We start from the raw sequence: 23,868 nt of genomic DNA, 5'->3' as shown, positions 1-23,868 counted from the left end.
TATTGTGCATCTTTAACTTTTTAACCGCTTTTAATTATTTATGGAGTTTATTTGAACAAGTCGCGATGTCGCGCACTCATTGGTTTTTGTACACATTGCGAATCGCGCCACGTGAAATGCACTTGCGACCTACAATGTGTTGATTTTATTATTAACATTTGAAGTTATGGTCGAGTCACGTGAAACGCACACTCGAATTGGGGTTTATGTATCATGACTAAGCCACGGGAACCGTACCCATAGTCACAATGATTTATTTATGAATCGCGCCTAAAGCAAGCTACGATGTTCATAAGTTGTTTATTTAAACTACCATGAGATTATTGGTGAAGCTATTGAATTATGGGTAACAAATTCACATGAAAAATATACAAACCTGTATCCAACCCCAAATTATTTAACCATGTATAGTTAACTAACTAACAAAATCAAAGATCAGCTATATGAAACCATGGACAACTAACATTAACAGAACTATACTAACAGAATGTGGAAGCTTTTCTGAAATAAGGCCACAATAACAAATTAAAATAAACTAAAGCTACTGCTCATGCTTTCTATCACAAGAACCAAACGAAATATCATACAAATTAGCAAAATAAAAGGTGTAATAACGAGAGAGTGGACCTTTAAGCCAAATAATTTTCCATGACTTGATCTAGTAGACAACTCCAAGTGAGATTTACAGTAGAGTAAAGCCGACAAAACTTGAGCGACGAACAACAAAAATAGCTTGGACGCCTTTGACCGGAAACTCAAACGGCAACCTCGGGGGCAGCGGTTATGGTTGTTTGTTAGTGATTTCCATAGTGTTTTGCAGCAGGTTTTTTGCTGCCTTTTGGACTTATTTTCACTGGAGTTTGGGGAGGAATTTGTAGTTTTGTTTGATGAAATTGTGAGGGAGAAGAAGAAAGCTTCCTCTTTTGCCCGTCCCCTCTCGTGTTCCTCCTTTTTAGCAGGCTGCGGCTGTTTTTCTTGCTGAGCTCTTAATGTTAGGGCGGGGAGGGTCTCCTCTGATATGTGTGTCTGTTTGGTGGTGTTGAAGAGTAGGTATTTATCTTTAGGTAGGGAGAAGGGGCTTAGGGTTAAGGGATTGGGCTTGGATTTAGGAAATTGGGTTGGGTCCATGTCTTGTTGGGTTTTAATTTTGGGCTAAGAAGACTAAAATAATATAATATATTTATAAAAATCACTCTTAATAAACTACTAAAATAAAATTAAATATTAAAAGTAAAACTATATTTTTATATTTTTAAATGTTATAATAAAGTAAAAAATAGAGAAAATAGGCTAAAGTCATGGTAAAATTAAAATACTATAAACATAAATATACTAACTGACCTTAAACTAAAAATGAAAATATTTTTTGAGTTTTTAAATTGTAATTTGAAGTAAAAATTGATTGAAACTCTATAAAAATTAAAGTTAAGTTAAATAAATATTTTAAACACTAAAATAGCTCAAAAACGTGCCGGATCAAAAATTACGTGCTTACAACGTCCCAAAAGAAAAAATTCTGCTCAATTCCTAAGCGTATGCATGATATACTTTTGCCGTATTTTTACTACGCCCCGCCCTTGGACTCGCCTCAAAAACACTCTTTGAAACATTGGTATAAACACAAGTAGACAAACTCGAAGTAATGTATACACTTATTGTCGGTCTCTTTTTACGAATCTGTCCTGATTAAAAAAAAAAAAAAATTGTATCGCTTGATCATCAATTTTGGTTCAAATATGGATTGTACACTCATTATTTCATGTTCTAAGAAATATTTATTTTGGTGGTCAAATTTACCAAAGGATTTTGTTCTGTTGATAATTTATTAACGGTGTAAGGTTTGTTGGTAAAATATTTGTTGGTCTTAGTAATTTGTTGAATAACGGGTCACCTTTTCCCGCAATATTTAACAGCGAATTCTTAATTAGTCACGAAAGACCCTTTAAAGCACAAGTAGTCAAATATACTCATTTTCGATCTCTTTAAACTACCAATCTATCCTGTTAAAAAATGGAATAACTTGTGCCGCTTCGTCATCGATTTTGGTTCAAATATGTATTAGATTAACATTTTTTCATGTTCTAAGAAATATTTATTACTCCATAGGAATATATAGGTGGAAGAATGAACTAAGGAAAAGCGTTAAGAAAAAAGTAGATATACTAAAATTTTGAATAATATCTAGTGTTTTTTAAATTGCACTGGAATTGCAAGTATATGATCGTCCTACTTTAAGCTAGCCAATTTTGTGTCATAGTTAGATTAGGATAGCAGAAGTGGAACTTTTAATTACCTAGTAGGTTTAGGTTTAGGATTACTCCTTGGGAGTTAATTCACGAAAGGCCATAACCTCTCCTAAACCATTTTGGTTTTGGTTCAAAGATAAGCCACCCGCTGCGGCTATAAATATAGTATTTAATTCAAGCAGAAGACAAAATCATCAAATACTTTTCTTCACCTTTCAATCATATTTGAAAGAACCCAAAGAAAGAAGAAAAAAAGAGTAGTGCGTGTGTGTGTGTGAATTATCAATGGGCGTGGAAAGTGGAGATAATGAATCAACAGAATATGCATTCAGGGATAAAGAAGTACCACCCTGGGAGAAGCAAATAACGTTGAGGTCAATGGTGACTGGCTTGATTCTGAGCGTCGTTTTCAACTTCATTGTTTGCAAACTGAATCTCACGACTGGTGTTATCCCTTCTCTTAACGTGGCCGCGGGGCTCTTGGGGTTTGCTATGATTAGGTCATGGACTGCTGTTATTGAGAAGTTTGGAAAATTGAAGCAGCCTTTTACTAGGCAAGAGAATACCGTCATCCAGACGTGCGTTGTTGCTTCTTCTGGCATTGCTTTTAGCAGCGGGACAGCAAGTTATATGTTGGGAATGAGTCCATTCATAGCAGCTCAGGCTGATGCAGGAAATACCCCAAATAATACTAAGAAGCTTGATATTAGTTGGATGCTTCCCTTTCTTCTTGTTGTCAGCTTTGCTGGTCTCTTCTCAATTGTGGCACTAAGAAAGTTGATGATTATGAAGTACAAGTTGACATATCCGAGTGGAACTGCAACTGCTTACCTTATCAACTGTTTTCACACTCCTAAGGGAGCAAAGCTGGCCAAGAAACAAGTTGGTTCATTGTTCAAATCCTTTGGCTTCAGCTTTATATTTGGGGCTGTTCAGTGGATATTTGCACGTGAAGATGGCTGCGGATTTGGTAGCTTGCCTACATTTGGTTTCAATGCCTATGCCAAGAGGTTCTATTTTGATTTCTCCTCAACATATGTTGGAGTTGGTATGCTCTGCCCCTACATGGTTAATGTTTCGTTGCTAATTGGTGCCATTATATCGTGGGCTATCATGTGGCCTATGATCGAAGCGAAGAAAGGCGACTGGTACTCTGACCACTTATCCGCGTCAAGTCTTCATGGTATCCAAGGATATAGGGTATTTATCGCAATTGCCATGATGCTTGGAGATGGTCTATTCCATTTTGCTTACATGTTGGTGGTCACAACCTTAAGTTTCAAAAAGAGGAAATCATCAGGAGAGGAAGATTATTCAGCTGAAGAGTCCTCAGAAGACTATGACACGAAGAGACAAAACGAGTACTTCTTGAAAGACCAGATCCCCATCTGGGCAGCCATTGGCGGATACGTTGGTATTGCAGTCATATCTATCATTGTGGTGCCAATTATCTTCCACTCACTGAAATGGTATCACATTCTGGTTGCCTATGTAATTGCTCCAGTTTTGGCCTTCTGCAATTCTTATGGAAGTGGCCTCACAGATTGGTCTTTGGCCTCAAATTACGGAAAAATTGCAATCCTTACATTTAGTTATTGGGTTGGTTTGCAAAATGGTGGAGTGATTGCTGGCCTTGCTTCATGTGGATTGGTGATGAGCATACTCGACACAGCTGCGGGCTTGATGGGAGATTTCAAGACTGGTTACTTAACGCTAACATCGCCGCGTTCCATGTTCTTTAGCCAAGTCATTGGAACTGCCATGGGCTGTGTGATAACACCACTAGTTTTCTGGATTTTCCACAGTGCCTATAAATTGGGTGATCCAGAAGGTTCATACCCTGCACCGTATGCATTGATGTATCGTGGAATCGCGCTACTTGGCGTGGAAGGTTTTGGAAGTCTACCCAAACATTGCCTCAGGCTCTCTATTTGGTTCTTTGTGGCTGCGATTATGATCAACTTACTGACTCAGCTGCTGAAAAAATTCGAGACCAAGTATAGGATTTATCGGTTCGTGCCGAGTCCAATGTGCATGGCTATACCATTTTACCTTGGAGGGTACTTTGCCATAGACATGTGTATAGGGTCATTGATTCTATTCATTTGGGAAATGGTGAACAAGCAGCAAGCTAAAGATTTTGGACCTGCTGTGGCTTCTGGTCTAATATGTGGTGAATCCTTGTGGGGAATTCCAGCATCTGTTCTTGCTCTTGCTGGTGTCAAAGCTCCCTTTTGCATGAAAGTCCATCACTGATTTTAGTCCCACTTTCCTCCTGCTCCTGATCATAAAATCGTTGTACAGATTAATTTTTTTTTTAATCTCCCTTTGTCTAAGTTTTTAATCGTTTGGTTATTTTAGTCTTCTTAGCGTAACATGACATGTTTTTAAGTTGTCTATTTTATTGTAGTAGTAGAATTAATACAAGTTGTGTTTCTGTTCTTGACGTATTTTGCGTGTTTCAAATTTCGTTGGTACCTGCTACTAATGAATTATGATTTTAGTTAGTAACGTCAATGTATTGTGTAGTTTGTTTCTTCTTTTAATTAAGATGTTCATATATACTGCAAAAAAAAGAAAAAAGAGTTGACAACAGATAGAGTAAACAGAGATATAAAACGTAACTGTGAGTGTCGTATTTGGTTCTTGTAAAAAAGGCTTCTTGCACCAGCTGGAAGATGTTGCAGACTAAAATAATAGTAGGAAATTTGCTTCAGAGTAATTAATGTCTTCAATGCTTCTCTTCATCTTTTTAGTTATAATGGTCTGGTGTTTAGAGAGTCTGATTCTAGTTTTATGTTGTGACCATTGTTAATACAACAGTCAAATGCCTATTAAAGCTGGTCTTGCTTCTGCTTCAATATAGTACTGCTGTTACACTGTACAGTGCAAGAAAATGCCATAGTAAGATTAATTGCATTGCAGAATAGTTGGAGAAATGCCCATCTTCAGTTGCATTCCAGATGATAAAATCTGTAATGTTCTGATTTCCTATCTGTAGTGTATTGAGATGATTGGTTGGGAGTTACCGAGAAGACGAAACAACATTGTTACAAAATTATAAATGATGGGCTCTTTTATAAAATACAAAAGTTTGGGACATTTTTTTAAAAATGTAATAGTAATATTTTGGGCCAAAACCAGATTTGGGAATTTGCCAAAATATGGATAAAATTTATGAACAAACATGTATTTGCCAAAAAATATTTGGTAAATACTTGGCAAAATCTATGGCCAAACGGGTCCTAATTTTCAAATACCATTTTCAATTGAAATTTTTTTTTTACTTTTTTTGGAATTTTACAATTCTTATGTCCAAATGCCCACTTAGAGTCGGATGTCAAACCCCTATAGACTTGTCGTTAACTACCTACTAATTCAACTAAAATTATTATCATCTCAAGTTCACCAATGTTGAGAGTTTATTACCAATCTACAATAGTAGAAATTAATTAATAAGCAATAAAACTACGACAGTGGAGAATTGTTGTTAAGAGTTTAATTCAAAAAGATAAGTATTCCTTGGTTGTGGCTGGCTCACTAGTCTTATTAAGTTCTAGCTATTCCTCATTCAATTTAAATTACCGATGGTTGCCAATTAACCGGTATAGAATTATTCATAGTATTCTCTTAAATTACTACTCGCTTATTCATAATATTTTTATGGAATTAATCTACCAAGAATGCACTAAGATCGCGGTATATAATTAAGTGCGGTGAATACATATATTCCTATCCTAACCACAAATCCGCACCCTAACCCTAGGGATAAGATCATGCTCTCTTTAACTCTCATCTAATCTAAGAAAGGTTTTCCCGAGCATAACATTGATAGTTGATAGAACTTAATTGTTGGGCAGAAAATCAAGCAATTATGCACATTTTTAAAAAAAATAACCGTATAATAAGATTTCGCATTAAAGGAAGAAAAAAGGATTAAACATCAATATTCATGATTAACCACAATCCTAAAATATAGAATTTAGCTACGCATAGCAAAATAACAATTATACAAGTGTTTAGAATGATAAAGTTACTAAGAAAAGATGAAAGGAAGAAAAACTCGATGGTCCTTGATTCAAAGTTTCTCCACGCTGTGTTTTTGGCCTCCAATATGTCGAACTCCCTCAAATTTTAGGTTTCGGAAACTTTTTATGCGTGTTCGACTAAAAAAAGCCTTCTCTTTTTCGCTGGCCTTATGCCTTGAAAGTTTTTTTTTTTTATTTTCAGCGCCCCATGAACCGAGAATCCTTGACATGCGCACTGAAATTAGTCATTTTCTGTTTTTCTTTAATTTTAACTCACTTGATTTCATTTCCCAATTGATTTGTACACATATCATATCATATTCATTCATATCTATATCTATATAAAAGCACGAATAATTTATGCTAAATGTTAAATGGCTAAAATATCCCTGAAAACGTTGATCGACTTTTATGCTCTTAAATATTTGTATAATTTAAGAATCTAATGGTAAATTAATAAAATTCTTTTTCAATTAAACTATACATATACTCGACCCTACAACGTTGGTCCTATTTGAATTAGAAAAGTGCATCCATAATTTTCTTTCAAAGAATTGTTGTTCTTAATTACACTTCTTTTATAACAAGGAATGTACTAAAATATAGGCACGTACTAAAAGAAAATTTTAGTACTACATTCTAAAAACATATATAACATTTTACAAAGTTGAAAATTCTTACTATCCTTTAAAGTCATAATTTTATAAAGCTAAAACTAAATTAAGTTAGTATCTTTTACCTAAATATTAGGAGCCACTACCTAATTCAAATAAATTGAGTTATTTTTTAAAATATTAAATTATAAGAAAATAATTAAACGATAATTTTTAAAAATAAAAAATTTAATTTTAAAGGATAAAAAATAGGGGCAAGTTTATATGAATATTTTTCTTTTACATGATAATAAGGTGGTTTTAAAAATAAAGATGAGATTGGCTCTTTAATTTATTTATTCTTGCTTCAGTATGACTAATTGATTCATTTACAAACTTTTCAAAGAAAATCGATTAATGTTAGATTAGGTTTCCTCGAACAAGTTCGTCCAAGTCTCCTATGTATTGAAGTTTAACAAATTCTTTCGTTGATTGGTTTATTTTCGTTAGATGCTCATGTGCCATGAATTGTTTTTAATTCAAGATTTACATCAATTTATATTCAAATAAAAAGAAAAATACTTTTGAATAATATTATTTATGTATTATGCGTGATGATTAGTTAAAAACAATTAATCATGGACTTGATTTGTAAAAACATGTGTAGAATTAATATTTTATTGCTTTGAATATGATAAAGTAGTAATAATTTTTACGGGTTATATCCGACATAAATTAAATTCGACATAACTTTATAAATAATAGATATAACCCTCACAAATATGTCAAAGTGCAGTAGTGAAAAAGTAATACTTTTTGGAGGTGATTCAAAGATGGACAATTATATGTTTTACTTTTGAGATGGAGAAACCAGAGTTATAGAAGGAAACATACACCAAAAATGTCCTCTATAAAGAAGTATTATATATGATACTACCACACTGAATATTTTAACAGTATAAATAAGATATCGTTTAACTTAACTAAATTAATCATCTGTGTAGGTTAAGAATATATCATTTTGAATTCAAATATTCTATTAATGTAATAACATTAACTTTTAGCATTTAAATGATTGCTATATTTTTATCACGTTAGTTACTTTACAATGATCATATCATCTTGTAAATAAATTGTTACTATATTTAGTTAGTTGTTCTTTCACATAAAAGTTCTGACTAAAGATTTATGTAATTAGTTATATTAAAAGTGGGAAGTACTAAATCTAAAGTTAAAAGACGAAAATACCCATATAAAATTGAATAACCCTTTTACCCTTTAAACTAAATCTAATTTCTACAATGATTCATATTCGGGTGAATACATAATTTCAGTTAGAAAGAATGCGAAACAGTAAATTACTTCTTTGAACACAATTAAATAGATACGTGTTATTAGGTACGTTGCAAATACTTAGGATTCCAAACAGTTAATGCTTATAATTCCGAAACAGGCACATTGCTAATACATAACAATTCACTAATGCTTAGAATCCCAAAGAAAAGTTCAGGTACATTGTGGAAACCGAAGCGATCCACCTTCCTCTCTTAATTTTGAAAAACCTACCATAAGAATATAAGGAAGAATGGTGCCTCTAAAAGGACACTGCCTCTATGCGGAAACAACAAGAAAAAGGAGGAGAAATCTTTGCCGATTGATAATATGGAAGATCATGATCATGGTCACGATTAGACCCGCCAAAATGGTTAAAAAAAATAGTTATATGCCCATATTATCCAATAAAAAATGGGTTGGATAATGAACTTTTTAAAAACGGATCAAATATGGATACAAATCATATTATTCACTTAGAAAATGGCTAATCAAATGGATAACCAATAGATAACTAATGTGTTTAACTTTTACACTTGTAAAGCTTCAAATTGGGGGTTACTCAAGTTTGGAAGATTAGGAATTCTCTCATAAGTGATCATATTCAAGAAGACATGAATAATATGAATATCCATATTATCCGCCGAATAACCCGATTTTTATCCGTCTAAAATACGGGTCGGATCGGATAATTTATCCGCTTTTTTGAATTGTCTGTTTTCGACCCGCTCATATTCGACCCGCCCGTTTGCCACCCCTAGTAACGATGATAGGAATAATAAAAAACCACCAATTTTCATAAGAAGATGAAGTTTGGAATGATAAAAGCTAGATCTCTAAGCATGATTTAGAAAAAACAATGCAGTTGCAGCACTGTAGCTGATAATAGAGTATTAAGAAAGAATAGCTAGAAAATGAAGGCATTTGGGTATCGTTTCATGTACTTAGAAGAGTTAAGAAGTATGTTGTTTTTACCTGCAAATTCTACATGTCTTCAGGAATCAGCTAAAGAAATTTTCTTAGTTTATTATTTACCTGAGTTTTATCCATTTGTTTGCTTAATCAATTCTCTCTCCTTTAATTTTCTCCTATTCTTTTTGGAGCCCGACCATATTTGGTTTGGTTTGGTTTTAACTAAAAAAAGTCAAACCGAAACCAAACCAACCCGACATTATATATATAGAAGTTTTAAATATATTTAATACATAAAAATATTTATGGTAGTGTAATTTATAAATATTTCTTATATTTTTTCATAGTTTTATCTTTTAACGTATTATTTCAAGTTCGAGTTTATAATTTTTGGATGCTCCAATAAGTTTTATAGTCCATAAATGTTAGTAACACAAATAAATTTTAAAACCAAAATCAAATCAATACTAATGCTAATAAAAGACATTCAATTCAATTGTACTATGAATGAAAATAGTGTTGGATATCTATTTTTTAGTTTTTCTATGGTTTAGATAAAATGTATAACTTATTTTTCTTGTAGTGATTAGTCATGTAAATAATAGTACTTATTAGTCATAATTTTAAATTATGTTTGTTTTCATTATGGCTTATTAATAATATTTATTTTATGCGATTTTATTATCTTTATTGTTAAATATTTTAGTACAATGTCATGACTCATCTCATATTTATGTTATTTTATTGAAAACACCTTATATAGTTCTGTCTTACTAGGATTAAAGAATATTTGGAGCACAAATTTTACGTTTTGTGCTATGAAAATTTTATGAAAAAAAACCAAAAAAAACCGAAAACCCGAAAACTCGAGAAAAATCGAGATTAAAAAACCCGACTTTTATTGATTTGGTTTGGTATTTAGATTTAATAATCCGATACAATTAATTTGGTTTAATAATTAAAAAAATCCGAACCAATCCAACCCACGTACATCCCTACTTTTGGCTTTAAAATATGGTTTATGCTTGCGACAAGCGTCATAAGCCACTCGGTTTAGTTTTCTTAGTATTTTCTTATCCATACCTACATGGTTTCTGCCAAAAAAAAATGAAAATCCCAGCATTTTTTTAAATGTTCAGCCAAACAAAGATAAATTTTCCTTTGCTCTCTTCTTTCCTTCCCCTCTCATTTTTCCCCCTTAATATTTTTCTCAGAGTTTGAGAGTTTCTGATTCATTTTTATTATTATTGTTGAACTGATCTGTTCTAATTTATCAAAGGTACTATCTATATGGAATATACTTTGATCCTTTCTGCCAGGGCGGATTTACCTTAGCCCAGAGGTATCACGTGACACTGCTTCCTTGAAATTTTTTATATATATATATATATATATATATATATATATATATATATATATATATATATATAATTAAAATTTAAAAACAAAATGAATAACAATAATATAAGGTGACACCACTAGACATTAGGGGTGGGCGTTTGATACTTCGGTACAGTATTTATGAATTACGGTTCGATATTTCGGTATTCGGTATATCAATTGTGCATACCAAATACCGTACCAAAGTAGTTTGGTATGGTTCGGTATTTTCTTCTTTTGGTTCGGTACGATTCAGTACAATTTCGGTATCGCACCGTCTCTATCTAACGTGACAAGAAGTGGCACTGGAAAGTGAAAACTACATATATATATATATATATATATATATATATATATAGCAAACTGTTGAGAAAGTTGTCATTTCATTGCACTAGCAAACTGTTGGTTTTGGACAGAGAAAGCTTGTCATAAAGCCAACCAAGTCTTAATTAAGAGTAATATATATTGCTCCAGTTGAGAAAGTTTTCGAAGCATAAATTTTTAGTTCTGATTAACATAACGATTTTCATCTCCATTCGCAAGTTGAGCTACTTTAAGGCAACACTAAACAACGCCAGATTGGTAATTCCTAATTCCTATTGGATATATGAGTTAGGCTGGGAAACAACGGAAAGATAGTAAGGGATTGGGCTTAGTCTTATTGAGTTAGGCGTTTAAAATTTTGGGCTAGCCCGTTAGGTAGGCATGTAGGTAAAATCAATTTGATATTTTGGTATTTCGGTAAACACGGAGGACCGTACCGAATTACCAAATAAACTAAAAATTGATACCGAATTATATCGAAATACCGAATAAATCGATACCGAAATACTGAATTAATTCGGTCCGATTCGAAATTCGATTTTTCGAATTTTATACCCACCCCTACTTTACACTGAAGTTTTGGTAGCTCATCTGGTCTGTCGATAGAAGTCACGGGTTCAAAACTCAGCAGCTTCACTTTTTATATCATTATTTTTGTGCCTTGTACAAATAAAAAATGTGTTCATGGGGTTTGACCTATTGTCCTCGAAGGCGTTGAAAGAGCTTCTTCTTTTTTCCACCGTTAAAAGATGATCCAATAGGTCAAGAGTCATATTGGGATAATCTTTCCGATACTCCCCCTATCCCATATTAATAGTCATGGTTACTAAAAATAATTATCTCAAATTATTTGTCATTTTAAAAATTCAAGATAAAATTAATTATTTTTTATTTTTTTAACCTTAGTAATAATTGTTCTTGAAGATAGAGATAACACATGAATAGAATAAATATTTAATGAAGAATATCTTAAAACATGAATAAGGGTAGAATAGTCTAATCCCTTTCCTAATTAATATTTCTTACGAGGCGTGTAAAAGAGAAACACGACACATAATATGAAACGGATGGAGTAATAAATTACTTGACTTAGAACATTTTTTTTTTGTTCTTTCTTCTATCATCTCCTTTCTCACATGAAAGCAATTAAGAATGATTTACATGGTATCAAATGATTGATATCACCTATATAAAAATAATTAAATTGTTACACTGCTTATAAAAAATTCTGTTAATTTTCGGTCATTCAAGTTGTTCGACTTCTAGAGATTGCTGCTCACCGTAATTCTAAGAGTTCTCCACCTCCAAGTGGCTTCTAATTTAATACAACAACAACAACCCAGTATAGTCCTATTAGTGGGGGGTTTGGGGAGGGTAGTGTGTACGCAGACCTTACCCTTACCATGAGGTAGAGAGGTTGTTTCCAATAGATCCTCGGCATCCTTCCCTCCAAGAACTCCCCACCTTACTCTTGGGGTGACTCGAACTCACAACCTCTTGGTTGGAAGTGGAGATTGCTTACCATCAGAGCAACCCCTCTTGTCAACCCCTCTAGGCTTCTAATTTAATAGTTTTATCGATTGTCTGTGTCTTCTTTCATCATTATTATTGAACCTATAAGGATTCGTTTGGTATGAGCTATAAAAAGGTATATTGTTGGTATAAAAATTTAATATTGCCTTAATATTTTGTTTGGTTAGCAAATCTGGTATAAGTTATCCCGGAATTATAATTAGTACCGGGATAACTTATACCTTGTAAAGGGTGGGGTAATTAATGACGGGATAACTTATACCTTTTTCTTAGAAATTATGCAATTTTTATTTTTAATACAACATACGAAACAGTGAATAAAAAACAATACTAAAATAATTAATCTTATCATAACTAATCTCAGTGCAATTTATCCCAGCACAAGCCTATTTAAACCAAACGACCCCTAATTAAATAAACATCAATGGCAAAACTTTTCCTATTCAAGTTGGACCAATCAGAATTTGAGATAGGGTAACCTTTCCCGATTTACAAGATTTGGCTCATTCGGGAAAAGCATATCTTGAATCAACCAAAAAGACATCTACCACCTTGCTGCTGCGTGGAAAGAGCTGAAACGGATCATTGCCTGGAGATATTTCCAAAGCCCGACTCCGATGCAATTCTAAAGCTTGTTTGGATGAGTTTGTTTTAAATAATTTTTAAGTTAAAAGTTATAAGTTATTAATTTTAATTTTTGATTTTTGGTTTATTTTTATTATTTTAACTTAAAAATAAATACTTAAAAGTACTTTTTTACTTTATTCAAACGCTACAAAATGGTTTAAAAGATATTTTATCTTAAAATTACTTAAAATAAGTCAATCCAAACGCTCCTAATCTCTTCCATTATTTCAACTTTCAGAGTATTTTCTATAAAGATTAATATGCAGTTTGATTGTTTATTTCTTTTAAAATTTTAATTACTTGATTCTGTTTCTCTCTGCAGACAGTTTTATTAACTCGGAAATTATGTTGCAAAAGAACTTCATTAACAAAAATAATAATGGTCTCTTAGTGGACGTTAGGACATAAGAATTGTAAAATTCTGAAAAAACTAAAAAAATAAATTCACGTAAAAACGGTATTTGAAAATTAGAATTGTATTTGGACATGAATATAATTTTGGGTTGTTTTTGAATTTTTCTGAGTAATCAAGTGAATTCTTTTTAAAAATAACCTTTTGGAGTTTTTTAAATTTTTAAAAAATTTTAAAATTCATCTTCAAGTGAAAATTGCAAATTTTATGACCAAACACTGATTTCGAAAAAAAATGAAAATGGACTCTTAATGTTTCTCTTTAACGTTTATGTATAGTTTTACCATAATAATATCACGCACCTTTTATCATCTTGAGCTTGCACTCTTTTAACTTTAAATTCTGTTCATACATAAATGTTTAAACAGTAACATTTATGTGGTTCTAGAAAAGTTTATATTAATTGTCACGGAATACACGTGATACGCACGTGAGAATTAGTAAATATCAAAGTTAGGTTCAACTCATCATAATACATATTATAATTATTAATAACAGTTAACACACCAAGATATGAGATAATTAGCAAACATTATAGTTTTGGCCGAACATCAACTGAAGGATTGCATATAGATATTCGTAACGCGCAGTAGAAGACAATAATAATTCTAGGCAGAATTTTTTGTGTTAAAAATTTATTTATATGTCAAACATCGGATCTGAGACGTATCTGGTGAAGAGAGTCTCGTTTCAAAATTCTTCGTTAGTTCGAAGACTCTATTCGTATCCACACTGAGACTGATCTTTGCTATCAACTTTTTGATCAATAAAACCCGCGAACAAATTGAATGAAAGATGTTAGTGCTAAGTTTTTCTGAAAAACCTTCAACCTTAATGTAAGTATAGTATTTTTCTTGTAATGAATATGCTCTCTTGGTCTTTCGGGTCTACCGAATGTTCTGTACACCACTTTTTCTTTTGATGATACATGTATATATATATATATTGTTAATCACCTAACACTTTCCCGTTAGGTTATGGAAAAGTTAAAAACAGTAGTTTACGTTTTTCCAAGTCCATTCCATAATTGAACTTTATGGAAAATTACAAATCCCATTCTAAATGGGTACGTACGTGCGTGTCATTCATGGACTTTCCGTGTACAACTCCAACTTGGATAAAACAAATCTTTATTAATATTATATATACCATTATATATAAAAATATATATATATATATATATATATATATATATATATATATATATATATAAAATTTAATTTTCTATTTCAAATAGAAAAGTTCAATTTGTTCACGATATTAATTATATTCTCTATGCTAGCAACGAGTATAATAATATTACATTTGGACTAATAACTTTCTTGATTTGACTAATTAAATTTTTTAATTTAATTATCAAATAATAAAGTAATTAATCCTTTAGCAAAGATCAGAAAACTCGTTAGTGTGCGACCCCATAGGTTCAATACTAAGCCGATAGTAAACTGATCACATCAATATACTAATCAAGGGTGGCGTCTAGCAACACTCCTTAACGACCGGATAACATGAAGTATACAATTTACTCTCAAGAACCCGTAGAAGAATAACGTAGTATTTCCTTTTGCCCTTATAGCTCTGAGTCACCCTAGAATATGGTTCAACTGTCAAATCCTAATAGGCGACTAACTATGTGTTCATGTCAAATATAATCGACCATTGAATGACCTAAGAAACTCGTTCTTCTTTCATTCAATTGCCCTAGCCAAGGTCTTAGTTTGGTCGTTTATAATTCATGACAATATGGAGCTTAAACTCATTACCAAGAGTCGACAGATTCCATCTTGATCAATCACTATTTTTACAAGTATTTAATCGTACCCAATATCCTTTCAACTTCGCCCTAGAGTCATAGATGTCTAGTATCAAAGCACAATAAATAACTTGTCAATTACTATGACGATCTCACGTCAAAGAAAACTCTTACATCATATTCTTCAAGAGAATATCCTATTGACAGTTTATCGTTATTCTAACCATTAGGAATTATCCAATGAGTCGGTCCAAAGATCATATCTCTATATGCATCATCAATCTATGTGATTTAGTTAATGAGATCAACTAATCTCTATCCCATAAAGACAATCACATAAATATTCTAACCGGATTACTAATATCTAAATTAATAATCCTACGATCAAGAACAAATTTAGATTAAATTATAAGAAACTTTACTCTCATTATCATGATCTCCATCATGATGACAAGTCTCAAAATTTAATCAAGGACCTTATCAAGTTAATAAAACAATTGATAAAAGAATATCACGACCCAATTTCTCCTCCGTTGGGTATCGTGATGTCACCTAGTCTTAGGAACTAGGTAAGCCTAATATCTTCTGAATAACAATAATAATAAAGTAACATCTAATAATTTCTGAAATGGTATTCTCTATACAATTTAGAATTTCCAAAACCGGTAGTACAAGTCATAAGCTCTACAGAGTTTGCTACAATTTTCTAAATACAACTGTTTGAAATAAAGTGAGCAGTATGAATATAAATCAGAAGGTGACTCTAAAGCATGCGAACGCAGCAACAGGTTTACCTTGAGTCTATGCAAGAATAATTCACACAGTTAGCTAATGATCAGCTAACTTCGAAATACTTAGATCTGCACAAGTGTAGTATGAGTACACCACGGCAGTATCCAACAAGTATCAAGACTAACCTCAGTGGAGTAGTGACGAGGAACAGTCAAGACACCTACTGGATTAAATAACCTGAACAAGTATAAATATATGAACAACAGAGTATGATATCTACATAAAGACTACGCGAAGTGGCAAATAATACAAAAATTTCAATAAGGAAGGAAAACAACAACTAACAGCGGAACACCATAATAATGATATAGAAGAACGAACGGAAACACTGCCTAAATCCAATAATCACAGATAAAGAAATGACAAGTAACAACTAAACAAAATGACCGCTTTTACACCAGGTTTTAGTCAATAAACTCTACGAGGTACGGAACCTCATACTATTCACAACTCACAGGTCCCAATACCTGAACCCTAACACTAGGCATCTTGTGCCCTCATTACACTTCATAATCGCACTGACGACTCACGTGCCAAATAGAGCCATTCTCACATAGAAGGCAAGTAAACAAGGGTGTGCATCGGTACTCAACAATATCAAGAAAACCTCTTAACCGATAAGAGTGCTCAACTACGTGTATGCTTGTGCAAGTGTCCTAACATAGTTCATGCCCACTAGTAAGTACAGAAAAAGAAATTGACAACACGTAGAATGTTTTCTCACAACTTTTCACAAGATAAAGCTCACACAAGTAAGTGTACCACTACACAAATATCAACAACAAGAATGCCCCCAGGCCATCACAAGTCAATCCCTGACATAGCCCACCTTGTCTCACCACGTATGCAATAATAAAGTAAGTGCCCGCCTTGTCTCGCCACACGTGCATAACAATATTCCCACCTTGTCTCGCCACATTCGCAACCCACATATATATATATATATCCCACCTTGTCACGCCGCATGTGCAAATATCAACAGTAACAATAGCACGACAGAAATCTCGTGCAACTCCATAACAACAACCGCACGACAGAAACCTCGTGCATCACAATAACAATAATCGCACGGCAGAAATCTCGTGCCTCACCATAACAAGTACAACAGCAACAATGGAAGTAATACAACGGTACGACAAATAAGTCAACTCAAAAATTCCAGAACTCAAAGGAACGGAGGAACTAATTCATAAGTAGTAGCCACAATAGAGAATACTAGTCATAATAAGAATATATCAACAAGAAAGGAAATATTATGTAACAATGGTCCACAATGTACAGTTTGACAACGAGTGAGCTAACACAAAGCGAATAATTCCAAATAAGGACAATTCAACTAAAATATAAGATATCTAACTTTGTTTAAGGTTGGGCAATTAAGAAAGAGATACAACAAATTCAATTAGGGATAAGCAGCAGAAAGATAATCATAGCCTCAATTAAGGATGAACAATTACGTAAGAGATAATTATAACTTAAAATAAAGATAAGTAGTTAGGGGAAAGATAACATGGCTATAGAAGAGATAACAATTTCAGTTAAGGCACAGATGACTCAAATAAGCAACAAGGGTTGATCGTGAAGCAATTAATTCTAATTAAAGCAGGTAGAGGTGAAACTAGTAATTAGAAGACGTATTCATAACATAACAACTGCATAATCAGTGAATACAAGGACCTAAGAACCCTAAAAGGCCAACTTTCCACAAATAAGTCTGAGCACGTACTCGTCACCTCTCATACACGGACTACAATTTGCATAGAAGACTCAAATCCTAAGGGGTAGTTTCCCCACACGAACTTAGGCAAGATACTTAACTCAAAGAAGACAAACCGATACTCTAAAATGAACTTCTCGGGTGAAATGACCTCCGGGCGGCTCAAATCTAACCAAAATACCTTCAAAGCACAAATAAAACTCATAAGAAACTATTCCGGATCATAAAGCCTCAATCTTTATCAAAATCAAAAAAATCAACCCAAAAGTCGACCCCCAGGCCCGCACCTCGGAACCCGACAAATTTAACAAATCCCGAACACCCATTCCGATACGAGTTCAACCATACTAAAATTATCAAATTACGATATCATTTCATCCCTTAAATCATAATTTTCCATTTGAAATTTTTCTTCAAAAACCTCCATTTTCCTCAACTCAAAATACAAAATACATGATAAAAATAAAGATAAAATCATGGAATATAATAAATTCTAGGTGAAGAATACTTACCTAATCGATTTTCTTGAAAAACCTTCAAAGAAGCTCCCAAAACTGAGGTCTAAAACTCAAAATATAGAGAAAATAGCAAAACCCTCGAATATAAACTCTCTGCCCAGGACTTCCGCATATACGGACCATTAAGCGCATATGCGCTATCGCATTTGCGGGCAAACGTTCGCATCTGCGAACATAACTTACCAGGACCAGGTCCGCATATGCGGACAACATAGCCGCACCAGTGGCATCGCAGAAGCGATGACAAGAGTGCAGAAGCGATCGAGGGACCGCAGAAGCTGCCTTTGCACCTGCGTGCCAGCTTCCGCAGAAGCGAGCGAGCTCCCAAGACTCAACGATCGCAGAAGTGACCAGGCTCACGCAGAAGCGGAGCCTCACCTTCGCTCTAATGTGTCGCATGTGCGAAAACACCAGAACCAGACCTGTTTAAAACCATGAAAAAATTCTGAAACTCGTTCGAAACTCACCTGAGGCCCCGTCCAAGCATACCAACAAGTTCCATACCCTAATACGGACTTGCTCGAGGTCTCAAATCACATCAAACAACGTTGAAACTACGAATCGAACTAATAATCGAACTTATGTACTTTAAAATCTTCCAACTTCTAAAACGCGTGCCGAAACCTATCAAACAAACCCGGAATGACGTCAAATTTTGCAGGCAAGTCTCAAATAACATATAACGACCCGACAGGTTATTTTGACTTTTAGAACCTCGTTTCCCTAAATAATACTCCTCGTATGTGATTTTACTAATTTATGACTTGTGGGGATGGTTGGTTCAGGATTTGGAAGTGTTCGGGTTGAAATCGGAATACTTGGTTCCTTAGTTGGCTTTAAAAAGAGCAAGCTTGACTTTGGTCAACATTTTTAGAAAACGGCCTCGGAATCAGGATTTGACGGTTCCAGTAGGTTCGTATGATGATTTTGGACTTGGGCGTATGTTCAAATCGGGATTTGGGCAAACCGAGAGCGTTTCAGCGCTTAATAGTAAAAATTAACTATTTAAAGGTTTTAAGGTTCTTTAAATTTGGTGTGGAGTAGGTTTTTAAGTAATTGAGGTCTGTTTGGAATTCTGAGGTAGGGAATAGCTCCGTATAGTGATTTAAGACTTGCACGCAAAATTTGGTGTCATTCCAAGTAGTTTGAGTATGTTTCAGCACGTTCGGGGTAAGTTTGAAAAGTTTGAAAATTCTAAGTTGAATCAATTTGGTTTGAGGTATGATTCTTAATTTTGATGTTGCTTTACACGTTCCAAGAGTTCGAGCGAGTCCGTTTTATAATTTTAAACTTGTTGGTATGTTCGGGCGGGCCCCCGGGGGCCTCGAGAGTTAACCAGACGAGGCTCAGACCAATTTTGGAAATTGGAGCAGCACGTGAAGCTTCCAATTTCTGCTACAATCCTTGCAGAAGCGATCCACGAGCCGCATAAGCGGACCAGCCTTGGACGCCCAGGGATCGCAGAAGCGGGATTTTTGGTGCACCTGCGGGCGCGCAGGTGCGATGCATTGGGGGGCAGAAGCGGCGAGGGCCGCAGGTGCGGGCGAAACGTCGTAGAAGCGGACGCGCAGATACGGTCCTTAGGATGCAGATCCGGAGCTTCTCTAGGTGAGGAAAACTCGTGCCTGCGAGGATTTTTCCACAGGTGCAGAGCCGCAGGTGCGCCTAGCCTTCCGCAGGTGTGAAAAAGGCTGATGGATAGAATGTTAAAAGGGGCGAGGCTCAGTCGTTTTTAGTCCGTATTTCCTCCATTTTTGGGCAATTTTGGAGCTTTTTTGAGAGAGGATTTCAACTAGCAACTTGAAGGTAAGTTAATTCTGCACATTTTGAGTTAAATACATAGATTATTGGTAGATTATAACCTGTAAATCGTGAAAATCAATGGTTTAGATGAAAAACCTAGGTTTTGATAAAAATGAGATTTTAACCACGAAAATGGTTATGAAATTGGATGAAAATTGTATATATGAGTTCTTGAGATTATGGGTAAAGTTGTCCTCCGAAAATTTCAGGAATCCGTGAACGTGGGCACGAGATAAATTTTAGAAATTTTACTATTTTGGGTTGGGTAATCAATTAATAGCCTAATTTCAAATTATTGAGCATGTATTAATTATTTTTTATAATATTTGGATAGTTTCGGAATTTTCGGCATCGAATTGGGACTTAAACGCGACGTTGTGATCGGGAAGAGGACTTTGAGACAAGGTAAGTCTCTTGTCTAACCTTGTAAGAGGAAATTTACCCCATAAGTAATTTAAATTAAAAATTATTGCTAATTGTGGGGAGCTACGTACGCACGAGGTGATGAGAGTCTGTGCGTAGCTACTAATATTGCTATGTCCGGGTAGTTTAGGACTTAAATCATGAATTACTTATGATAATTGTATCCTTTATTTAATTAAAGTATTAGAACTATTTCATAAATTGTTATAGAAAATAGAAAGAGACTGAAATTTGACATACATGAATTCTTGATCAAATATATTTGACTGTTAATGGAAATGGTACTATCACGCCCCGAACCTGGGGGGCGAGACCGGCACCCGGTGCCTAAGAGAATCTGAACATATAATGTCATACTTTGGCCATGGGCCATATTGCAAGACAATTTGCGAAGCAAAATATAAATTTGAATGGATACCAAAGTTGACTAAACATCAATATAAAGTTGGGCCGGCAAGACCGTCATAACTACTACAGCTGACAAACCAACAAAATATACATACAAGGCCTACAAGCCCAACATACTACACTAACTGGCATGATATGTCTACAAGCCTCTACTGATAGATGTACCGTGATCGGAATAGGGCTCCGAACTACTCATAACCTATATACATATATACACAAGATGTACACAAAACTCCTAGATCCGGCAACTCTAAAGGACGTGGAGCTTATCAATAAAGCTAAACTCGGGCAACACTCACAGAGGAGGTCTACCCGCCTGTCTGTCTGAACCTGCACGCATGAAATGTAGCTTCTCTAGAGAAAGGGACGTCAGTACAAAATTATGTACCGAGTATGTAAGGCAACAGAATAACTGAAAGTTGAAATTGAACTGATAATATAATAACTGAAAGTAACTGGGAGTCAAAGATAATCTGAAGATATGCTTACCTGCTGATATTGACTCAACTCTCTCAATATAGTAAGTAAAATAATTGTACGGTCCTATAAGGCTCGGTATCTATACAACTGCTCTGTCGTAGTAGGGTCGCTCATAGGCGCTTAGCCATACTAGGCTCTGTATATCGGCCAACTGGGCTCCCTCATAGGTGCTCGGCCATAGTAGGCTCGGTATATAACTTACTATGTGATCAGAGGTTTTTCAATAGGGGCCTGCCCATCGATTATAGCTCGATGGTAATGAAAGTACTGTAATACTGTATATATAGGCTCTCTGCTCTTTTGACTGGAAAAAGACAATACTCAATTAAATATGAAGTCCCGATAAGGAGAATACTGTAATTTATGAGACTAGGATAATGTATATAAATTCGGGAGTATAAACTTCTCTTTATGCCTCGTTATCAAACACATGTAGTTACGAGATCATGCCAAAATGAAGGAAGGGCTTAGCCTTAACATACCTGGAGTAGGGAAAAATCCGTATGATATTCTTGAGAAGGATTGCACCATACTCCCTAAAAATCACAAAATCCCGTTGCCATAATATTACGCAGTCTCGTATGAAATGTTTTTGAAGAACTCACGTTACATGTATATACATGTTCTTGTATGAATTTGCTGAAGCAAACTCACGTTAATCTATCTTACTTTGTAAAAGAATCATATGAATTTTTTTGAGATTTTCCATCTGTATGTATCTCACTTAAAGATATATGAAAGTCCTTTACAATTAAGATTTGTGGACCCCATTTGCATAATGACTAAGCCACCCAAAATTCACCTAACGTTTCCATTTTGCAACATAATTCACGAGTCACTAATTATAGTTATGGGCTTCCACGTTGGGGAAGGATCTAATCTTATCCCATTTCTCTAATTAATCACCCAACAATTCCTTATATAACTAGGTAATCCCCATTATCCAATAATTAACTAATTACCCACATAGTTAAGAATTATCTCAACTTACTTAAAATACTACTTACTTTTAACATACCTTATACACCATACTATCATGGTCATGTAGTTCCTTGTATGGCCCTAGTCCATAAGTACCGGGCATTATAGCTCGGACCGTACTTTATCCCCAAATTGCCAAACTTCAACGAAACTCATTTTCTTCGATTTGCTTACCCTCTCTCTTTCACGAATTTACTTATCACTTGTTTGAAATAGCGTAATACTTATAATTTCAAAATAATCTCATTCCTGAGCTTACGCCGATTAATTTACGATGAAACTTTAACGTACGAAAATGCGGGATGTGACATCATTCCCCCCATTTGGAACATTCGTCCTCGAATGTTGACTGATGCACTTATCATTTTCATAACTTATGTCTTCTGAATACTTTAATATTCTCTTTGCCATTTAGGCAACTATTCTTTGAATAAATCCAAAGGCCAGGGCATTCCCCCCTTTAAGCCTTTTTCTCACACCACGACTTGTAGTCGGAATCCTTCTAATCTCGTAACTGTTGCTACCTTCTACCATACAACATGTACGACTCTAACTTTGTATGTGCGCCTATACGACTCTTCTCTTCTATTTCCTCCAGCTTTTTGCCAACCTCTAGGCTTCACTTTGTGTTCATATATAAAATTATGTCAAGCTGTCCCTCTGGGCGTCATTAGCTTCACTTCATCTAACTAGGCCATACTATACCATAATTCTTACTTCTATTTATCGTTACTGAGGTCTGCTACCAAACTTCAGGTTACTCTCATTGCTTATGCTATATGCATAAAGCTAAGTCTTTTAATGCTTCTTCATTACTGTTCATCTTAAGACTGATGGCCTAATCTCATCTCATACTTTACAGCTTTTACCCATCTATTGTTGACTTACCTCAATGTTGATCTACAATCTTCCATTGATAACTTGAAACTTCTTACGTAATATAGTGCCACTAGGGCTTATGCTGCATCGTGGAACATTTGAAGTGATCTTCCTTATCCACCTGGGGGCGATACTATACTTTCATAACCATATTTCATAGCATCCCAATGTGATTTTCCTCACGTGAGTATTTTAATGTTGTACAATTCATGAAATCATTACTCAATCGATGGCCAAAATGTCATCCTTCATTTATCACAATTACACTCTCATTCTACTACGAGGGCAACATTCCATCTCTTCTAAATGCTACTAGTCTTAGAATCATTTGAGTTCACTCAGGCTATACTGAGCTTTCTATAACTTAGAGAGACCATTAGCTCCCTTGTTTTCATGGGCTTAATCCTGAGGACTTATCCATTCTCGTCACCTTCTCACTCGCCCTTTCTTATCCTTACTCCTGCCTTCCTAAAACCTTGTCGCTTTACCATACTTTAGCTTGCGACCTACACATATCTATTTATACTACTCGCAACCTTCCTTCAACTTGCTTGCACCATATATTTCCTCGTGTTATTCTAGAAAATCAAGTGAGACATCATATCATCTCTAATTCTTCTTTACTCTTTTAACTAGACCTCTCGATACATAGAAACCATAGGCCAGAAAATATTCCACTGGCGATGCCGTTATCATTCCTAGATACTGAGTCTCAGTGCATCTGGCT

At 34.5% G+C, this 23,868-nt stretch overlaps 1 protein-coding gene across 1 annotated transcript; it reads left to right on the top strand.

Annotated features, from left to right (window-relative positions):
• Nucleotides 1-2,499: 2,499 nt before the first annotated feature.
• LOC138906837 (probable metal-nicotianamine transporter YSL7) lies at nt 2,500-4,502 on the top strand. The gene has a single exon (XM_070196541.1). The coding sequence runs from the start codon at nt 2,532-2,534 to the stop codon at nt 4,500-4,502; it is 1,971 nt and encodes a 656-aa protein (XP_070052642.1). The 5' UTR covers nt 2,500-2,531.
• Nucleotides 4,503-23,868: the final 19,366 nt, after the last annotated feature.

The sequence above is a fragment of the Nicotiana tomentosiformis genome, chromosome 2 (assembly GCF_000390325.3).
Source record: "Nicotiana tomentosiformis chromosome 2, ASM39032v3, whole genome shotgun sequence".
Classification (NCBI taxonomy): Eukaryota; Viridiplantae; Streptophyta; class Magnoliopsida; order Solanales; family Solanaceae; genus Nicotiana; species Nicotiana tomentosiformis.
This window is presented reverse-complemented; position numbering and strand designations above follow the sequence as displayed.

Coding starts and splice junctions, on each gene's coding strand:
- LOC138906837 (XM_070196541.1), top strand. CDS start 2,532: ATGGGCGTGGAAAGTGGAGATAATGAATCAACAGAATATGCATTCAGG.